The 22,220-nt window shown below is 40.2% G+C and overlaps 1 protein-coding gene across 2 annotated transcripts in view; it reads left to right on the forward strand.

Moving 5' to 3' along the window:
• Positions 1-22,220, forward strand: part of TMTC2 (transmembrane O-mannosyltransferase targeting cadherins 2) — a 413,338-nt gene that overhangs the window by 147,291 nt on the left and 243,827 nt on the right. The window contains exon 2 of one of the 2 annotated variants that reach the window (XM_036251426.1): positions 4,430-5,000. The exons of the other annotated variant lie outside the window; for it this stretch is intronic. Coding sequence (XP_036107319.1) covers positions 4,430-5,000 — 571 coding nt within the window. The remainder of the gene's footprint in view (positions 1-4,429; positions 5,001-22,220) is intronic. 2 annotated transcript variants of the gene reach the window in all.

Below are 22,220 nucleotides of genomic sequence, written 5' to 3' on the forward strand. Positions count from 1 at the left end.
AGCAGTAACCACAGAAATTATATCAGCATGAAATTTTGTTTTGAATTAAGGTTTTTCATTATCTGAGAAAAGATTTGACCATTTCTAGTTTGGACTCCTGTAAGAAAATGTGACTGGATGAAAATCTAATATGCTTAGTGCTGAATGATTACCTTTACTTCTCATTTTCCTGGCAGATTATTCAGATTCTATTAAAGCCCTTTGGTCTGTGTCTTTCTTAAAATGATGTGAGGGATGTGTAATCCATCCCTTATCACTCACGTGTATGTGTGATATGACTGAAGCCCAGTACAATTCAGTCTTATTTCATGTACTTTTGCCGTCATATTAATCAGTTAAGTAAAAACCTTTCTAAGCAGATAACACGTCAGAGAATTTATGACACTGAAGTCTTCCTTTGTCTTTTTTTTTTTTTTAAATCTTTATAGTTGAAAGTATTATAGATGCTCTTCTTTTTTGCCCTTTGGCACCCTCCCCCTACCAATGCCTTCACCTCACTGTTGTCTGTATCCATTGGTCATGCATATATGCATGTACATTCTTGGTTTATGTCTTTGTACAGTATGTTTTGCATGTGGGTGAGGTTTTCTCTCACTCTTCCACTTTTGTTTTATTAACACTCTTTGCCCTTTAAATTTTTTCCTTCCAATATAAATTTAGGGCTGTGCCTTATCAAAATTTATTCTCACAGTGAAATTATGAGATGTGTTCATTTTGTTCTTTTTGTTTTGTGAGAGCTAGACGTGTAGTATATCTTGTTGGCGGCTTCATATTACTAGACTTATTGCTATAAATATAAGAAATTCTGGCAGGTTTGAACAGATTTTTGAAAGTATGGGTTTTATTTTTTTCTTAAAAAGTCTTTACGGAGTTGGTTATGGTGACGCAGTAATAGCATGTAGCAAAGCTGGTTTGGGGAACGTGGTTCTCTATCCTCTATGGATCTGACAGTGAAATGGTGTAGCATTATTTTAAACAAGATTTGCTTTCTAGCTGTCCTTGCTACATTGGCAAAGCCTTATCCCAGAATGCTATGCTACTGAGCTTTCCGCTGCCCGACTTGGATAGTATGAGCATTTCTGCATTGATATGAGAGAAATTCACATCAATACATAGATGAAGGTTTAGTAGGGGCCAGTTGGGTTTTCATTCTGAATTACTTGAAGTCAGCTCTCTCTGACAACACCGTTTGGCAGTTTTTCATATTTCTTTTAAGTTTTAATTATAATTCATCGAGTCTTAAGCAATTACTTCTGAGTTAGACTCTTGATAAATGTCATTGCAGGGTGTTTTAATTTAGTGGATCCAGAATAACATCTGTTTCTAATATTTTAAAAGTCCGTTTATATGGAAATTCATTTAATACAGAGTCAATACATGGAGACTTGTAAAAATAAAAATCAAAATGGAAAAATCAAACCACTGTGATATAGTAGGCCTTCTGTGAACAAAGGAGTTCACTTATGGCTAGGTTCAACTGCCACCAGCTAACATCCAAAATATCACAGTTTAAACAATACAGCAATGTATTTCTCACACGCATGCAATGGGGAGGTAGTTAGCTGAGGGTTGGTATGTTCTCCCGTGACAGGAACTCAATTTTCTTCCATCTTATTGCTGTGCTGGGCATGCTTTCTATTCCTGAGGACACTTTATGGGCCAAGATGGCTGCGAGACCTCCAGCTCTCACATCTGTGTTCCAGCAGGAAGGACGCAGTGAAGGAGGGGAAGAATACTAAGCTTTTTTTTTTTTTTTTCTTTTTTCTTTTAAAGGACACTTTCTGAAAGTAGTACATAGACCTCTGCTTATTTTTCACTGACCAAAAATTAGTCACATGAACATCTTTAGCAGCAAGGGAAAATAGGAAATGAAATCTGTTTTCTAGATGACTGTGTACCTAGTTAAAAACAGAAGATCTATGAGTACGGAAAAAGCTAAAAATAGACAAGGGAAAACAACAATCCCTGCCACACTGAGTATTTTTTAAAATGCGATTTTAACAGATCTGCTGCCTTTTTATTGAGCATCTAGAAAAGTCAACTTGTTCTTACAAGTAGCTATAAAGGATTAGTATAGTGTTTGACACAGAGTAAGTAATTATCAACTACTGACCTGTATGTTTTAATTCTAACCCCTAAATGCACTCAATTTCAGGGGTTGGAGGCCAAGCAGACTTTAATATGGGACATTTATAAACTGAACCCCATCTTTGTAGAATAATAACAGCAGCAGCTAACTGGATGGAGATGGTATTTGTGCTGAGTCCCAGAACATGCATGTATCTGCACAGCAGTGTTCTCTGTTTCTCTACATAAAAGATAAACGAACAACTGCAGGTGTTTGCTAAATGTTTTCAAGGTAAAACTATTATCATTACAGAAACTGAAGCTCAGAGAGGTTAATTGGGAAGCCAGCATTGCCAGTCATTGATCTCAAATGAAATGCTAACACTACTATTCCCGATGGCTGTCACCTAGAATGGGTTTTTAATGTGTTTGAGTCTCTGTTCCATGTTTTGTTTTTGAAGACACTCAGTAAATTACTGAGCTGTTAACTCAGGGATGTTTCTCCTCAATCCCAGGCTTTTGCTACTTGATTTTTTGGTAACATTCACGTAACAATTCTTTTCATCATGACTGCCTCACAATGAAAGGCAGAACTGGTGGAGGGGCTAGGGCAGCGGTTCTCAACCTGGGGATTGAACGACCCTTTCACAGGGGTCGCCTAAGACCATCGGAAAACATATATTTATGATGGTCTTAGGAACCGAGGCACTGCTCCTCTGTCTCTCCAGGTGGGTCCACCCCCGTGCAGATGCGCCCACATACAACATGAGGAACTGTATTAGGAAGGTTGAGAAACACTGGGCTAGAGGCACCACCGTGGCCACCCACCACATATTCTTTAATATGCAAGTGCCCACACCCCCTTAAAAGCCCTGGCATCAAATGAGACAAGAAGTTTCTACTTAAATATCTCATTTCTGCTTTCTTCAGACTCATGTGCCTCTTTTGAGTTATCTGAGTACTGAGATAGGTACACTAGAGATACAAAAGACTCTAGATGCCACCCTGTTCTCTGGCAGGTATAATGCCGGAGAGCAGGAATCCTCCAAACTGAGTCATTTATATGCTACCTTCAACAATTGTCCCTTATCCACATATACCAGAATGGGCGATTCCTTAATATCTGTCTTTACATGGACTTTTTTTAGTTTTTAACAGCTTCATCCTGTGCGAGTATCTATGAAATCCAACTTCGATGTGATAGTTAAATTTTGTTTCAAATGTACATTAAAACCAATATAGCCATTAAAAATGTTACATGATTTATTGGTGTCTTTTCTCACATGCTCCCAGTGGTATGTGGATCACATTTTGAGAGTCCCATCATAGTGGAAAGAGCATGGGTCATGAAACTCAACCCTGTTATTTCTGACTTGTATGAATTTGAACTCATTAATTTAACTTTCTCAATTTTAATTTGCTCACTTGAGAGATGTAGATAATAATATGTACCTTGTCAGTTATTCTAAGAATTAACCAAGAAGATAGAATCAAGGAGATCAGCAGGGTGCTTGACAGACAGGAAGTGCTCAACAAGTATCAGGTCATTTGTCCTTGAAGTCTGGAAATCTCGAGCTACTAATCTTCAAAAGCAGGAGGCAAGGAAGTGCATCACTGTGGCACTTGCTATAGGTGACACAGTCCTCTGAGAGCTCAGAAGGGGTAAAGGCTGAAGTTTACTGGAATGTAGGAAGAAGGGAAATATTTGGGTAGATGGAGAATCATTCTAATTCATCTCTCCAGCTCTATAGGTCCTTGCTACTCAGGGTGTGGTCCACGGACCTGTGAGTCAGCTTTACTTGGGGATTTGTTAGACGTGTGGTACCTGATGATGTGTGTCTTTGAGAAGCATTGCTCTGGGCATAGGTATTCTATTTAAAACTTATTTCTAGTACGAGACTAGTTCTTGCTCTAAGTGTATTCTCTGTGCCAGTATCACCTGGGGTTGTGCTTTTAAAAATGCATATCCTCAGGCCTAACATCAACCTGGGGCCTAGAATCTGCATTTTTAGTCATCACATCACGTGATTTTTAGGGCAGCTGTTTAGCAACGTCTGCTTTAAGGCTTAAACTAATGATAGAGCTCTTGCACTTATTCTTCAAACATACTTGCATTCAAACAAGAAAGAAAGCTTTCGAGGAAAAGCAATGAAATCCTAATTTTCGTGTTAGAAAGCATTAAGGGGAGGATCTTGATTCAATCTGTATGCATTAATCATGTATCCCTGGAATCCCGGCATCAAGTCGCGTGCCAACGACGCTAGAGAAGGCGGCAATATCTTAGCCATGTCACTCATTTTCTTGTTTGTTTTTTCTTTCCGTATTTCTCATTTTGTTTTTTTTAAAACGTTTTGTTTTTCAGCCGTGCTATCAAGACTAATCAGGACCTTCTCCCAGAAACGCCATGGACGCACATTTTCTACAATGATTTTTGGGGAACTCTGCTAACCCACAGCGGCAGCCACAAGTCCTACCGGCCGCTCTGCACGCTTTCTTTTCGCCTGAACCATGCCATCGGAGGACTGAACCCCTGGAGCTACCATCTCGTCAACATCCTCCTGCATGCGGCAGTCACTGGTCTCTTCACGAGCTTCTCCAAGGTCCTCCTTGGGGACGGATACTGGACCTTCATGGCGGGCTTGATGTTCGCCTCTCACCCCATTCACACCGAGGCAGTGGCCGGAATCGTGGGTCGGGCTGATGTCGGGGCCAGTCTCTTCTTTCTCCTCTCCTTGCTCTGCTACGTTAAACACTGTTCTACAAGAGGCTACTCGGCCAGGACGTGGGGCTGGTTCCTGGGGACAGGACTGTGCGCCGGATGCAGCATGTTGTGGAAGGAACAAGGGGTGACTGTTCTCGCGGTCTCCGCAGTGTATGATGTCTTCGTCTTTCACAGGCTGAAAATGAAACAGATCCTACCTACCATTTACAAAGTAAGTGATTGTTGGTACTCAAGCATTGGATTTCTGAGTCATCTCCTTGCTTGGTCTGGTCCTTTTTTCTTTCTTTCTTTTTTTTTTTACCATTTAAAAGGCAAATTTATTCCTCTTCAAAGAGAATTTAATATAAGTTAACATTTTTGATCTTCAGTAAGTGGAAGTGTCCTTTCTGACCTTTCCCAACTAACCTGGGTTTCAGTCACTGATTGTTTTATTACTCAGGTTTCTTTACTTATTTTCATGATTTCCAAGGGGGTGTAGAAGGATAGTTTTGCCTTGTAAAGATTATGCATCTTTATAATTCATTTATTTTTATTCATTTCTTATTTCTGCTCCAGTCCTCTGTAATCCTATACATTGCCTGTGCATAATGTGTATTTGTAAAAACATCGCAGCTGATAATAGAGCTAGATGCTAGGCTGGAGAGGGGAAACCCTTTGCCATGTGTTAATACTACTTTTCCTGAGTTGACTCTGGAAAAGGACCCTTCTCTGCAGTGCACTAGGAATTCAGATTCTTCAACAATGAATCATATTCTTCTTTCCCTTTTTGTGGTGCATAAGAATAGAAGGGTCAAAACAGAAAGTGGTTATTATCAGTTTTGCCCTGAGGCCAATTAACACCTTTGCTTCAGGGCTTAATGTTTGTTCTTCTGAATTCCCTTAGTGGTTTCAAATGCAATGTTGCTAGAAGGTTAAAGAAGCACTTTAGGATCCTATCTACGTAAAGTGAACTGAACAGTTTTCTGCTAGTGTGTCTATGGGAGGCATTGGGTGGACTAGAGCATCTTGAGAAATTGCCTTCTTCCTATTGCCCCACCCTCCCTTATTTACAATAAACTCCCTTGCTTTGACTTTAAGTACCCAGACTCAACTTGGCCAAGGTGTGCACACTTCGGCCTTGCTTTAGGCCACCCCCTCTTCCTTTTAGACACTTACGTAATGAATTACAGTTTGGGATATTTGCCTTGGGAAAGCTATGAAGCTTTCTAGTTTTGACCAATCCCTCCCTTCCCCATTTCCTATTTTACTTAAAATTGAATTGGGAAGAAATGAAAATAAATTTAAAAAATGGAAGGAAATAGGAACAGAAACATTTACAGTGGAATTTCAATTTCTGAATTTAATTCATTTTGGAAGGCTGTTTGAAAACCCAATCATTTTCTCCCATTAGAAATAATGTAAATTGAATTAATCCATTCCAGACCCCCAAATGATTCCTTGTTTTAACCTTTCTTATATGCAATACATGTCTAATGTACTGTTTAATCTATAACCATTTTTTTAAAAAAGGACATGAAATGTAAATGAAAATATAATAATAAGCAGCAACAAGAGCAAGAGAAAAAAATATTCACAGCACAATTTTCTGAGATGTTAACAACATGAGGTTTAGCGGTGAACTGACTCATACTCGTGCATTCTCTGTATGTTACCTGAGAGTCATGTGACTGATCATACAGGTATCAGCATGAAAGGGTTGTCGGGTTGAGAAGCAAATTGTTTGAGAAGGAAAACATTTGATAACTGAGATTTGTCTATAATTTTTTTTAAATGACTATTTTTTTTTCCTAGTAGGCAGAGCAATTATTGCTATGCTTTTCTGCAGGGAAGCTTAACCTTTTCAGCTAGAACTCAAGTATCAGGTGCTTAATGAAGTTCTTTTGTAATTTCAATTAAATGCTGAAACTTTAAAGAACACCAAACAACATCTGGTTTGAGAGTCAAGCTCTTCATTTCAAATCAGTTTTCATTATTTTTTCATGGAGTAAATAGGGAGACTAATCTTTTTTCTTCTTTTAAAACCATGTCATTAACAATAGCAAGCTTTCTTGTTTTACTCGACCTACAAATAAATGGAGTAAGTTTAAATCATGGTTCTCATCCCATGGAGGTTGGAACTGTTGAAAAGCAAGGTTCATAATGGAGTCACCTGTTCTAAGCCCAGTGCAGCAAATCAAGACTTAATTGCAATTTCAGCCTCTTTCAAGAATGTGAACTTGAGTCAATTTGACGTAATCTGTCACATAGACCCTTTCTATTCCCCAAAGAAGGGTGAGGTAATCACTCTCTTTCCTTGTCCCTTCCACTTTCTGCCTATACGAGGCTTACCTTTTATACAGGTCTTCGAGGCTCCTTTCTAATACCTATATGGGATGCTGCCTAATTTATGAATCATTCAATAAAGCCAATTTGATCTTCAAATTTACTCAGAGTTTTGTTTTTGTAACAAGACCTATTTGAAGATGCAGACCCTGGTGTTTCAAGACCTTGCCTTGAAACCTATGAAACATTGTGTTTTCCTAATAAAGAATTTCCATTTACTATTGTTGTCAGTCCAAAGGGGTCCATTTGCCTGTGCGCTTCAAAACCACACAGGAGTTTGCCGCAAGGAAAGGAAGGGTTAGTTTTTAGGAAGTGACCCACCCTGGAGACACAGGTGAGCAAATGTTCAAAGACCTGGCTTCCCAAAGACTTCCACAGGATAGAGTAGATAGGGAGAAAAATCATTTATCATGGTGACTAAGGGAGTTAGGGTTGAGGTTAGGGTCATGGTCAAGGTTGTGGTTGATTGGTTGGTGGTAGGATAAGGGGTGCTTGTCAGTGTATTTGGTCCTGATGTCAGCCATGATGTTGCTTTGTCAGGTTTCTCTGTTTTTCTGGGCGTGGAGCTGAAATATAACTGAGGCCTAGATGTTATCTTTCCATTTTGAATTCTCTGTCATTTAAGTCACATATTTCCATGTCTTTGACTTTGTTTTCTGGAGATTTTTAAATTTTCTTTCTTAGCTGTCTTGCTACCTTGGTTATTCATAGGTCTGATGGATTCCTTCTCTATCTAGGCATCTGTGTATGAGTGGCATTTCTCTAGTAGATTGATACAAAGAAGTCCTATTATTTTCCAGTAGGTGGCACTGGATCAGAAGTTTCTTTAGCTCTCTTGCTTTTCTCTGGCTGTTCAGATCTCTGCGGTGATGATAATGGGAGTTGGGTGCCTCCCTCGTGATCTGGTGCCCCAGTCCCAGGGGCCCAACCCTGACAGGGAACCCGCGGAGCTCCAAATTCATGAAATCTCAGTGCTGTCCTCCACATCCAGACGTTGCCATCAGTGTAGCCATGATGTGTGAGGATGGGGTGGACTGGGGTAACCTGACTGCCTTCTAAGTTGCTTTGCCCTCAGGTCATGGTGACCTTGGACCTCCATGGAGTTCCCCCCATGCCCTGATCCTGGGACCATTCACAGAGTGGGCCTTTTGCTCAGGGAACAAGTGACTCTGTAGTACTCGTTCTTTCAGATAATGTGCTCCACAAGGGGCAAAGGAAGCAAGCTCTAGGATTATGGGGTAGCCAGGCTCCATGCCTTTGTTTCTCTGTCTGGAATGCCAACCACCAGGCAACTGGAGTTGCACCTCTGAGCTGCTTCCGTGCCTAGGTCACTGGGCTCAGCTGTAGCTCCTACTGCCCCCTCCTGCAGGAATGCCCACAGAATCGCTGCTCCTCCTGAGTGAAGAGAGTTCCAACCACAGTCTAATTCCCTCTCCGGGCTGAGCCCTGCCTTAAGCTCCTGCCTGTAGGGCTGCGTTTGTGGCTCAGCTCAGTGCTTTTCCCTTCTCGCCTCCCCGGTTCACTCCCACTTGCCCACCTTTAGATGTTTCAGCATGTGGATCTCTCAGGTGTGTTTGCGCTGAGCAGGGAATCCTTTGTTGAATTATAGCTGTTCAGATTGTTGCACTTCAAGGGGAGAGACCTAGGAGATCTGTCATACCACCATTCCTCCGACGTCGTTGTCTAGTTGTCTTTAAACATACTGTGGTTTGAAAGCATATGAATTAGGGATGTACTAAAGCTGAAGTATGCATATTTAAGCACAAACCTTCATTTGGAATTTCATGACTGGGGGCCTTGTAAACACTGGCATAGATTACATATGGAAGTGAGAGAAAATTCCATATTCTGTCTTTAAAATATGTAGGTTTTAAATGCTTAGGTGAGTTGGAAGAGACGGAAAGAAGTGGATTAAAAGACTTTAGAAGGTTCTCTTAAACCTTAAAAGAATAATCATCTTAAATATTTTACCAATTAACTCAGCACCATAGTTATCGTGATTTGCCAGATGAGATAAACTTTTCGGCCCCATAAAAATATAACATAAATATAATCAGAAAACTCTAGTGCACAAATGTTTAACTCTGTTATACAAATTAGAGAACCAGTCAATTACTCTAAATATAAAAATGGAGGTTCTCAGAAAGCTGGCGTGTATGAGGGCCAGAGGGGCAAGACTCCCCAGTTTTTCAGTGTTGTCAGTATTATTTCTCTCATAGCAATCACACTTAGCTTCTTTCTTCACAGTGCTGATGGGTTCGGTTCTTAACCTCTTATCAGATCTTGGCTCCCAAACTCACATGTGTACCAGGGCCAGGCAGAAGGGAATATGATGAATAGGTCTTGCCCTACAATTAGTACTATGCTCCATCCCATTACTGCAGTAGAAAGATGCAGGTTTGGTTTGGTAGAATTTAAGATTTTTCTGAGAAGATAGGTATCTGAATTTTCTATGACATCTTGTTTTTCAATGTTGGTTATTATTGGGCCAGACAAAATCCTTGGCATGGCTGAATTTGACCAGAGTTCTTGGCTGACATGTTTTACTTCTAAGACTCATGCAAATAAGGGCCAGGTCCGTATTATGTGTAAGGTGTTTTTTTTTAAAAAAGATATTTTTATTTGATTTTAGAGAGAGAGGGAGGGAGAGGGGAAGAGAGAAAGAGAGGAAGAGAGGGAGGGAGAGAGAGAGAAAAATATAGATTTATTGTTACAGTTATTTCATTGGTTGATCCTGGTATGTGCCCTGACCGGGAATCGAACCCACAACATTGGCGTATCAGGACAACACTCTAACCAACTGAGCTGCCCGGCCAGGGCTATGTATAAGGCTTCTGCAGTTCTGCAAAGTCAGTATGAAAGTTATATTTTTCTTTGATGAAGTGTGTGAAAAATAGTAAGTACCTGGATATTGTAGATCTTTTATTTAGTATTTAGTAAACACTTCAATGTTTATATCTGCCAGGTACTCTTCTGAATATACTAAAAATTAACATTTAACTTAAAAGCTTATTGACAGAGTCATATGATTTATGAAATACTTTTGTTGAATATAACATGAAATAATATAATTAGGACGATTTGTAAAAATGATAAGTAGAAAATCTTCAGAAATATGTATGAACAAAATTAGTCTTCCAGACTTTATAAACAAAATTTAAAAGTATTTCTAGTTTTGAGCCTCAGGGTGGTTCCTACATTATCTTTGGACCATAGCACACTGTCTGGCACATGGTAGATACTAGTACATCACTGAATTTGCACTTGTTTAAGATTTACCTGTTAAAAAGATGTGCTTGATACGTCCAAGTGAAATCCTGTACACTCTCCTTTATACGATGAAGATTTCATTCCTGTTTAGAGAGGTCTGGCAGGTGGGATCGGAAGAAATGCATCAGAAAAATGTTGAAAAATAAGTTTTCTTGACCAAATCTCACAAATGATTGTTTTTGCCTTCTTTTGATGACTTTCCCTTATTTGGTTTTATATGATCAAAAAAGTAAGGGCGGGGATAGGCAGTGTCCCTTGAAATATACTCAAACTAGCTTCACAAATAAATGTTAGACTTTTATCTGCCCACAAAATTTTTTACAAGTCTCCCATGACTCCAGGAGGTACATGGGTAATAAAATTAGTAAAGGCAACATTTTTCTTACTTACCCAACATCAGTCATTGCTTGCCTAGTGGCCATTTTCTGTGCTTATTTAACATCTGTTAACTGTTTTAATATGGAAACATCCCCGCCCCCCATTAGCCTCATAATCACTTATTCAGTTGCAGGTGGAAAATAAAAAAAAAAAAAAAAGTAAAAATCAAAGGAAGTCTGAAAGTCAGTGTAGCTATTCTAATAATAGCCCAAGATAATTTGGAAAAATTATTACCCTTTAGTTTGATCTTTAAACAGTTTCTCTAATTAAGCATTTTTATTTGTTTTATTTTTCATATTATATTTTTTATTGAATTTATTGAGGTGATGGTGATTAATAAAATTGTATGTGTTTCAGGTGTACAGTTCTATAATACATCACCTGTATATTGTATTGTGTGTTCACCACCCCAAATCATTCTCCTTCCATCACCATTTTTCCCCATTTACCCTCTTCTACCTCCCTACCCTCTTTCCCTCTGGTAATCACCATACTGTTGTCTGTGTCTATGAGTCTTTTTTTCTTTGCTTAATCCCTTCACTTTTTTCACTCAGTCTTCCAACCCCCTCCTCTCTGGCAACTCACAATCTGTTCTTTGTATCTATGAGTCTGTTTCTGTTTTGTTTGTTAGTTTATTTTGTTCATTATAAATATGCTTTTTTAATTTTAATACTAAGCATCTGGCAAATGATGGTGGTAGCTTACGGTGAATGACGTTTACCTTTATCGTGGGTTTCTCACATCAGGAGGTAGTGATCAGACCCAAACTGACCAAGAACCCCTTATTTCCAAACAGTTCATGGGGTTTATTTGGAGAATGGTGTCTGAGGGTGGGAGTTAATGTTCTGTTGAAGGTTTTAGGTTTGTCACTATTTGAACACTGAAGAGATTAAACATGGTACTTCTATATAGCTGACCATTTTGTGTGACTCCCCATTTATGAAACAGCCTGAAAAGCTAGTTGTGTAGCCTGCAGGTATTTGCACATTGGATCCATATGTGCCTTTTCATTTGATTACCTGCTGGGGATGGCATTGGCTGAATCTGTTATCATTTAGGGCTTTGTCCCTTTTCTAGAGTAGGTTATGGTTTTACTCAAGATGTCATCCTCATGTCTATTGCACTGAATGAAATACGATATATTTACTGTTTCTAATTTTCTTCAATCAACATCTGTGCTACACTTCAAGTAGTGTTCCCATTTTCCTCTGGTTTCTTTCCCTTCATTTGCCTTACATTTGACTTTGTGAGAATCCAGATATATATAGCAAGATACTCTGACTCCGATCACAGTAGTTCTTAGACGTACTGAAACTGGGGCTGACTCTCTGTCATGCACTTACAAATGAATTTGGATTTCCTCCCAGTAAATTAGTTGCAGCATTTAATATTCATGACCTGTAGTCCTTTAAAACTTTGAGCCGCTGCCAACACTGCTAACCAGATAATACCACAAATAAAGTCAAGGTTCAAAAATACTTTACAATGGAAAAAGTCAAAGATTAATAAGGTATTTTATTCCTGCAGGTTGGCTTCTTTGCTCCGCTGATTGAAGATGATTCTGTATTCAAGTCGAGTTATTTAGATGTGGGTAGCGCCCCACAAGCTTCAGCGATGCTTGCCTCCGAGTGTTAGTACTTGGAACAGCGATCTGTTCACAAATTACCATTTTCAAAGATTTCATTTTCGTGAAGGCGCTAGATTAGGCAGTGTGGGGGTTCAAAGATGAATGGACCAAATTCTGCCCTTACAGACATTTTAGGGTAGTAGGATGTTGAGACCGGTGCATGTAAATATGGAACCTGAAGTTCAAGCTGGAAAGTAGTGAGGGTTAAGCACGGCACTGGAAGTGCTTGAAAGCAGGGGGAGGTTACTTTCAGCCCAGGGCATTGGGCAGCGCCTTCTGGAGCAGGGACATTTCTGCAGAGCCCCGCAGCTTAATTGGAACAGAGGCATTTATACTTGGAGAGGGGAGGAAAAGTGAAGGGTAGACCATGTGCATTGCACAGAGGGAAGTGAAAGGGTTAGTAACGTTTTAAAGGGTAAAGGTAAAAGCTTGCGAAGGGTGGAAACTGTGAAAAAATGTGTTGCTTGCATGAGCTTTGCTCAGCCTTTGGCTGAGTGAGGTTATTCTTAAGGCAATCCGCAAGGATATTGGGTTATCCGCAAGGCAATGAATCACCCAGCAAATGCAGGATGAGATACCAGACCAGTCCATTTGCAAAGTGGACAATGGGCCAGACAGATTATGTAAGCAGGAACTGCTGGAAGCTAAAAGTAGAGTATATAACCTACACCTCAACTGTTATTTGAGTCTGAACCCTTTTCAGCTCAGCCTGCCTGTACCCAGGCGATTGCAATAAAACCATTTTGCTCTGCGTTGGCTCTGTGTTGTGGATGTGATCTCCCGCTGGCTCAGACCTTTTAGGAAGCTCCTAGGAAGTTACTGGAGAACACTGAGCAGCTGTTTTGGCAGACACAGAGAGTGCATAGTTATACAGAGGCACATTGAGATAGCTAGTGTGTAAAACAGTGTAGAGGCCTTTGAAGATACATTGTGGCCCCAGAAATGTTGGGAGACAAATGCATGGGTTTTAAATGGGCTTGTACTTCAACTGGTCCATGGGAGAAGCCTGGGGCTATGCAGGCTAGTGCCTTCTTGCCACTTGGGGGTACTTTTTCTCTGTCCTTCTTCTAAACCTGAGGGAGGGTCCCTTTGGTGATGAGATTAGGAATCAGACTCATTTAGTGAGGGTTTCTCCTAGCAAGGTGTATCTTGTTCTGTAACATTAACATGAACATTTATTTTCTGAAGACTGGTGTGATTTTACTTTTTACTCTATAATATCTTGCATATTATTATATGCTCTTAATGAGGAAAACAAGGAGTCCTAAGGGCTTTCTCTTGTGTCCACTCTCCCAGCACTGCTGAGCATAGTTCCAGTATTACTGTGAGTGGCCACCAGTACAAAATCCCTCTTTGTTCCGCACTCTTTCATACGGAAAGACAACGATTTTTAAAAGGGTCCTTTCTTACAGTGCAGAATAAAATACTCTATCAGCACTGAATTTCAACCAGTTAACTCAGTATACCGTCAGTGAAAGCGATACACAAGTTGTGATGAATAAATAATGAGTCTCATTGAAATCATCTATGCTGTTCTCATAACAAGTCTGGGATGTGTATTACATCACCAGGCTCAATTTTCGATAACCTGCCTCAGAGGAATCAAACTGACAGACGGGGATCTCATGATTATCAGGTTACTCATGTTCAACCGGCACTGTCCATTTCACAGAAAACGATGTGGTTTGCATGATTTTGAAATCCATTGTCCTTGCCTGGAAGTCAGATTCCTGTGTTAAATGCCTGGAACAATAAAAATGCTAATTTAGTGTGGATTTCTCAAATGAAATTTAAGCAGTAGAAAGCCAGATTCCATGAGTGCATTACGGTTCCTTAAAAGGCAAGAATGGGGTGGGAGGTTGGGTAGATAAAACTATTAAGTCAAATTCATTGATAGTGAAGATATGTATGAAATGTGATACAGTGATAGGGTTGCGTGGTGTGATGTTTCATTTTTCTTTTGAACATCAGGTTTCATACCTAGTGATCACAGTATTCCTTTCTTCAAAAAGGTTAATAAGAAACCAAAAGAGAAGAACAGTCCTAATGCCAAAGTCTGAGGTGATTTAGAGCCAGGAAGGTCGCCGTGCCCTTGCTCTCTGGTTTGTCTTTACGACTCTGCAGCACCCAGATGGCTCCTGTATGCTCTGTTGGTCTGATTACAATTCTTGCATCAAGTGAAATAGCATGAATTCAGAATTTAATATATATTTCTTCAGTAATTATGACCTTGATTAGTGAAGACAGGGTTTCCATTCCAAAGGACAGTTTCTTTCTCCACATGTTTATTCATTTAATTTCAGGAAGTGAAATAAAATGCAAAGATTGTAGTATTTCTCATTGCGATATCATAGGGGGACCCGTCATGCCTGCATTTTGGTATATGATTGTCATTTTGCTCATAATTAATATAAGATTGAAAGAAAGCAGCAGGGACAATATGAGAAAAATGAAGGATATTTAAACACAAATAAATGACTTCATTTTTAGTAAGTGTAGGAATGGAAAATATACATAGAGTTTCCATTAAAATATTGCTTTGCATATCAAGTACATTTAATAGAGTACTTCATTATAATGCAATATCAGTCATGTTTAAAAACAATGAAATTTTGCCCTGGCCAGTGTAGCTCAGTTGGTTGAACGTCTTCCCGAGGAGAAGTTGCCAGTTCCATTCCTGGTCAGAGCACCTGCCCAGGTTTGTGGGCTCAGTCCCCAATAGGGGGTGTGTAGGAGGCAGCTTATTGATGTTTCTATCTCTTCCCCCTTCCTCTCTAAAATCAATAAAAATATATTTAATAATAATGACATGTTGTGTATTTAAAAATTACAAAAGAGAAAACCTTCATATTTTATGAATTTTGAGTTGTTATACTTGTTAGCATTGTCTTAATGTATAGACTCCCTTCTCCCTATATAAGGTGTGTGAGAGGTGCACATTCCATCAGATCAGACTGTATAAATACAAGCTTATATAACTTACTCAAATTATACCAAGGTTATACATGAATGAGTGTATTTCATAACTTTTATGAAATGGAAAACTCCAAATTATTCAAAGTACACAGACTTTTATTTATCTTAATTTGAAGATTCAGGGGAAATGTTGCCAGTTTGTATGTTCTATTCAATGTAGTTTCTTTCCTCTTAAGATCTCATGACAGCCCTGGCCGGTTTGGCTCAGCGGTTAGAGTGTTGCCCTGCGGTCCAGAGAGACTGGGTTCGGTTCCCGCTAAGGGCATGCACCTCGATTGCAGTTTGTCCCCGTCCCTGGTTGGGTCGTGAGGATGGCAGCCACTCAATGTGTCCCTTTCACGTTGATGTTTCTCTCTCTCTCCCTCCCACTCTATCTGAACGAAAAATGGAAAAATGTCCTCAGGTGAGGATAAAAAAAAAAAGAAAAGAAAAAAAAAAAAGATCTCATGACATAGTGAGATAAAATGTTAAATATATCTGATACTATAAAAGCAACTGCTGTTTATTTACAATAACCATTTGGTGTTTGGCTAATTTCTTCATGCATAGTTGCAATTAAGGCTCTTGTGGAAAAGCCGTAGGACTACCGCCTGCAGAATTAGATTGAAATTGAGATGCTATCATTTTCTAGGTGTGTGACCTTAGACAAATCACTAAACATGTTGGAGCATCAGTTACACAGTCTGTAAAATGGTAATCTAATGTGTGCCTTGTAGGGTGGTTGTTAGATATGGATATAGCATATGTATACTTTTTAGCCAAATTCCTTTCTTTTAGTAAATATCACTGGTCATCATCATTCTGCTGTGTTTCCTCAGCAGAATTTTGAGTCATAGTGAATTTATTGTTTGTCCTTGTACAGAGCACCCAGGTAGCATGGCTGTGGCTTTTCCAATGGGTGCAGGGTGAAGTGCCCACCAACAAAAAGTGGAATCTTTGTTATACGGTGGTTCACCACTGCTGATAATTTAAAGAATGTTGAAGAAAACTACTTTTCAAGAATCATTCTTCCAAACACACGATTTGATCATTTATCTTTTGCTTACTTGATTGAAAACAATAATGTGTCTATTTTTTATCCATTTGCCAATCTCTTGCCATCACCTCTGACTTTCATAGCTTGATTTTTTCCCCTGTGGGCTCAGGATGGTGCTGTTGCTTATATATCTGAAAGTCGAGGGGAGACCAGCTTTCCTGTTTTCTCCCCACCATCCTGTTTCATATATATTTCCTTTAGCCAGGTTTATGCTACGGAAGATTAGTTCAGCAGCGGCAGTAGCTTGCTGCATTCAAGTGTCATTTTTTTGGAGAAAGAAGCACTGTTATCACCTGAAGGTGAATGTTAATCTCTTCCCTCCTCCTATTCTTCCCCTGCCTGGCAAGCAATATCTTTGCAGCTGATTCCAGAGTCTGTGTTATAACGAACGTCTTCAGAGGAACAGGGAGGCTGTTTTTTTATTGCTGTGATTCAATGGTTTGGTTTATTTCCCCACCTCCTAGGGAGAGAACAGAAGACACACAGAAAATCCTGTTTTTAAAGCAGTACTATTGTCTGGCTACCAAAAGTTTATAAACTATTTCAGATATTCGAGTCACATTCAAACCAAATTGTTTTTACAGAAATTTAAACCTTAAAACTTTGGCTTGCTGAGACAACCATAGGTAAAATTGGATTTGCTTTCAGAAAATGTAATATTAAAAAGTTTGATATATTTGACAGATGATACGTGGAGTGGGGTGGGGGAGAGTAATGGTTAAAAAAATCTAGGATTCATTGTAAGTTTCCTTGGGATATTCCAAATATGGTTCATCGTTGGCCTGTCGTGGAGAACGTGGTTTGGACCAGAGATTGTGACTCAAAACTGGAAGTCACTGAATAAGACTCTTTTGGTCTACTTACTTGTAATGTGTTTTATTATGTATGTATGTATGTATGTATGTATATATGTATGTATGTATGTATGTATTTATTTTTACTTTATTTTTATTGCTGACACTATTACAGATGTCCCCATCCCCTTTTCCCTCCTTTTTGCCCGCCTCCACCCACCCCTGCCCCATCCCTCTTTGGGGCGTTGAGAGCCAGGTGGAGGGGTAGCAGACAGCGCTCCCTTGTCCAGTTGTTAATGGATAGCTAGGTTTAGGACCCGCTGGTGAACACTGAGAATCTGATGTTCACATATGAGATTATCAAATGAGATTATCAAATGTAAAATGTAAAAGTTTCATAAAAACAAACTTTTGTAGCTGGAGAAGGAACTATCTACATGCTACCTCCTCTCTTTGAACAGACTAGAGGTCCACAGAAATTAGGTTTGCGATCAGTTGAGGGCAGAGTCTCCTCCTCCAGGGCTAATGATTTCATCACTGTACACGTGGCTTCTCTTCTTAGTTAATAAAACGTTTTGTTACTGTGGAAATAATTTTTATCTGCTGGTTAAGACTGGAGACTAGTAATTGATCTCCATGTACCCGCCCCTCAAGTTCATCACTAATGAATATTCTGCCCTTCTTATTTCTAGATTCTCTGTTGCTATGTTAATAATTCTAGGGTACTTTTGAAATAGAATTGTTGGCTTTGTTTGGTTGTTGTTTCCTTTCTTTCAGGCCCCTCCTTTTCTTGTCTCTCCTTCCTCCACACCACTAACTTCAATTATAGGCTTAAGTATTTGCCTTTGTCATCCTAGGACTCCAGCTTGATTTAGGCTCACATTCAAGTGGAATATTTACTTTTGTAGGTACCAGAAGCTTAATTGGTAAGAGTATTAGTCTGTGCCCTTAAAGCATCCAAAAGAATAGGGTGGGCTGGTAGAATTCACATGCTTTTAAATGCCATTTGTGTATGCACCTGTGGGTGGTGTGTGTGCATGTGTGCGTGTGTGTGCATGTGCCAAGTGGACAGGTGGAGACCCGTGAACGCAGTTAACACACCTCGATCTTTTCCTCAGTCAACAGCCCTGCTGCTCCAAGTTTAAACGGGCAAAGTAATGGTGGAAAGTAAATTTTTAAATATTTTAATAATGATAATATGTATTAATAAAAATATATTAGTATCTATTAATAGTATATGTTTAAATGTTAAGAATTCCTCTCCTTATCACTATATTAGAACAGATTGGTTGTCATACCTGGACAACTTTCAACTTTTGCTTTTTTGTGTGCTTTTGATTTTTAAAAACAGTTTTGTGCCTCTTTGTAGCATCTTCAAATATATAGGGCAGGACAAAATAGGCTTACCATTGTGAGTATTTGAAACACAGTTTATTCTTGTATTATGATTTAGTAACTATTGTATTCTTTTCTATGCGAACAACTCTAAAACTACTTTTGCCACATGCTGTATATCAGTGAAACTGATTGTAATTTGTTTCCAAACGTTACAAAGCACATCTTTATACTGTACTCACTTCTACCCTTTCAACCAAGAGACTACACTGTGGCAGGTTCCCCTGTGCTGCAGGAAGGGGCATTAATGAGGTGGCGCAGACACACGTCAGCATGTTAACACAAATGTAATAGGTCTGATTTGGGGCAGGATGTAGCAGGTCATACAAACCAACACTTTCACTGCAGCAACTAAAAAAAGGCAAATAAATGACCCAAAGAGCATATTTTAAAATATATCAGAGAGTAAGGAAATAACATAAACAAACATTCCAGAGAAAGGGGAACCTCTTTCTGAAACAAGCCGGCAGTTGTTGGGGGTCATGATCCTTGGGCTCTGAGGACTGGTCTTGACTGGGGGGCACAGAGCTTCTGCTGGGGAGGAGATCCCGCTCATCTTCTGTCTTTCCTGGGGAGCTGGAGGAACGAAAGGAATGTGAAGGGTCTCCACGACAGGTGATAACGTTGGGACATTTCAAATGCAAGTCGAGTCTGGACTTTGCCAAATGGCATTCTGATATGGTTGAGATCTCAAGGATTGGGTGCAGGACATACTGATCCAGTTGACACAGGTTCTGTACAGAAACTAAGGGTGGAGTCGATCGGACACAGCCCGTTGGTCCCACCTCCTCACCTAGGACCTTGGCAGCTGCTTTCACCTCTGCAACAGCACCGATTCCTGTGCCGGAGGATGAGCACCTCTGGGTTCAGCGGTGATGTGACTGTGCTGAAGCTCCCGCCTGCAGACCCAGGAGCCTCAGGGGGAAGAACACAGCTTGAGCTCACCTGCAGACTTTCCCTGGGGCGCTTGGAGGAAGCTCCGTGTTCCACAAGGAAAATGTATGCCCGCTGTCAACATGATTTCATCCAGATGACATAAAGGCCGGTGACTGTGCTAGGCCTGCAACCCTGTGAACTAAATCGGTGTAACCTTCCCTTTCTCTTTCTCAGTAAAGATGAATTGAGGACATTTGCCTTGACAAGGGAACCCGAATGTTTATACGTAAAGATGCATTAAAGAATCGAGTTCCCATATACCTCTCATCCACTTTCCTCTAATGTTAACATCTTATATTCCCACGGTGCATTTTTCAAACTAAAAAGCCAACACTGTTACATTAATATTAATTTAACTCCAGACTTTATTCAGATTTCAGTCATTTTCCAATAATGTCGGTTTTCTGTTTTATGATCTAATCCAGGATACCACATTGCATTTAGTGTTTGGTGATTTTGTAATTGATGTTTTATGAAGTTCCACATTTCTGAATCCAGTGTCCTCTTTGTGCTCCTAAGGATTAATTTCATTTTCATTTGAGGTTTGTTTTGAGTGCCAAAGTGCCAGGCTTTTCACACTCCAAACCCCTAGGCAGGCCTCTGAAGACTGTTTATCCCTTATTTACCAAGCTTGGGGGCAAAAAAAATTTTAGGCATTAGCTGTAGACACTTCAGCTGGGTGTATAATCTCTCACCCTTTCACTATTTTTTTTTTATCCTCACCCAAGGACATTTATTTTTTTCCATTTTTGTTTAGATAGAGAGGGAGGGAGAGAGAGGAGAGAGAGAGAGAGAGAGAGAGAGAGAGAGAGAGAGAGAGAGAGAGAGAGAGAGAAGAAACATCGACGTGAAAGGTACACATCGAGTGGCTGCCACCCGCACAACCCAACACAAACTGCAACTGAGGTACGTGCCCTTAGCGGGAACCAAACCGGGGTCTCTCTGGACCGCAGGCCGATGCTCTAACCGCTGAGCCAAACCGGCCAGGGCTCACCTTTTCACTCTTAACTCCAGGAATTTGAGGGGATTATTAAAAATGCACTGATACCATTGTAGTTAAGTAATTATTAATAACAGGAAAGGAGCAAAGGAAAGGCCAGAAGGTATAGCCATGTCATTTGCCAGGAAGTTGCAGCTTTACACTCCCCAAGGAGCCACTGGTCTGTTCCCTGCAGATGTCTAGGGAAAAGGACTGGGCAAGGAGGGGGATAGAAGCATGCCCAGTAAAGTTGTGGTGATGTAGGGAAGGTACTTGCCTGTCAGTCACATCCGGGAACAGGTCATTGGCCAGAATGTGGGCATGGCCACTGCAAGACAAAAATTGCGGTATTTAATCCCAAAGAGTGTGCTCTCGTGGTTCCTATTCGTTCGCCTTGTGCTTCCAGAACCCTTGGGCTCTTACTGCTCAGGGCGCGCTCTCCTGTATCCATCCACATGGTCCACTGTGTGTAAAACCCCACACACAATGGACTAAGGAACTGCAGCAAACCTGATGCTGCACTGGACCCAGCCCAACAAGGAAAGAACACTCTGGACACTGGCTTTGCTTTAGCTGGCCTGCAGCCCCAGCTACACTTCTTCCATGACGAACAGGACTTTGGAAACCTGGGGGTGCAATTCCAAGCAAATAAAAATCACTCATCTTCCCATGCCAGTCTTAGAAAATTCTTTTTCTTGAGATAGCTTAAGATCTCCACCCACACCACCCAGTGGGAAAGGGGACACCCCACTTCATCCAATAACCCCACCACTTAAAAATGTCTTAAAAATGTTTAGTGTTTTTTAGCCCCAACATGACTAGTTTTTCACTGTTGGGTGAATATTCTAATCCTAATGTCAATAGTAAGGATGACTCCAAAAATGAACGTATTTTTGAGGTAAAATAGTAAGAAAGGAGAAAATGTAGAGGTGCCAATTGAAAAATGGGCTCTTTGAGTGAGAAACGGGCTGAATGAAGTTGTCAAAGCAGCAGCCTCAAGTTTCTGGTGGTGGGACAGGTTAATTTGTATTCTGATTCTGTTGCACTCTGCAGTGTGATCTTCTCCAAGGCTGTGCTGACTTCCTTATTGTTCAAAGAGGAAGGGAACTAACCCATTTGAATTCATTAGCGTTCATTTGCACATACACAGAGCTGGTGGTAATAATGATAACAATCACCATTTATGGAGGCTTACTGTGTGCTAGCAACGTGTCTTCTGTGCATTATTTTGTTCCAGTCTGTGAGAGTAGGTATCATTATCCTCATTTATAGATATAGAAGTTGAGGCTTATGAAAGTAAAATAACGTGCCCAAGGATGCACAGACAGCACATGGTAGAAAAGGGATCTCCTTCTAAAGGTCTGACTCCAATGCTCATGTATGGTCTTCCCATTATACTGTTTTTTTTTTTTTTTTCTTTATTGATTTTAGAGAGGAAAGGAGAGGGAGAGAGGGAGAGAAACATCAATGAGAGAATACATTGACTGGCCACCTCTTGCATGTCCCCCACTGGATATCGGGCCCACAACGTGGACATGTGCCCTGACCAGAATCGAACCAGTGACCTCTTGGTGCATGGGTCGATGCTCAACCCCTGAGCCACACCGGCTGGGGCCATTATACTGTTTTTATGCAAGTTTGGCCATACTGGAAGATCCAAATAGTGTTAAGAAAGAAACAACAATTTTCTCATATTACTTGGCCTTTGGACCAATGAT

Source organism: Molossus molossus, unplaced genomic scaffold, assembly GCF_014108415.1.
Source record: "Molossus molossus isolate mMolMol1 unplaced genomic scaffold, mMolMol1.p scaffold_m16_p_10, whole genome shotgun sequence".
Lineage (NCBI taxonomy): Eukaryota > Metazoa > Chordata > Mammalia > Chiroptera > Molossidae > Molossus > Molossus molossus.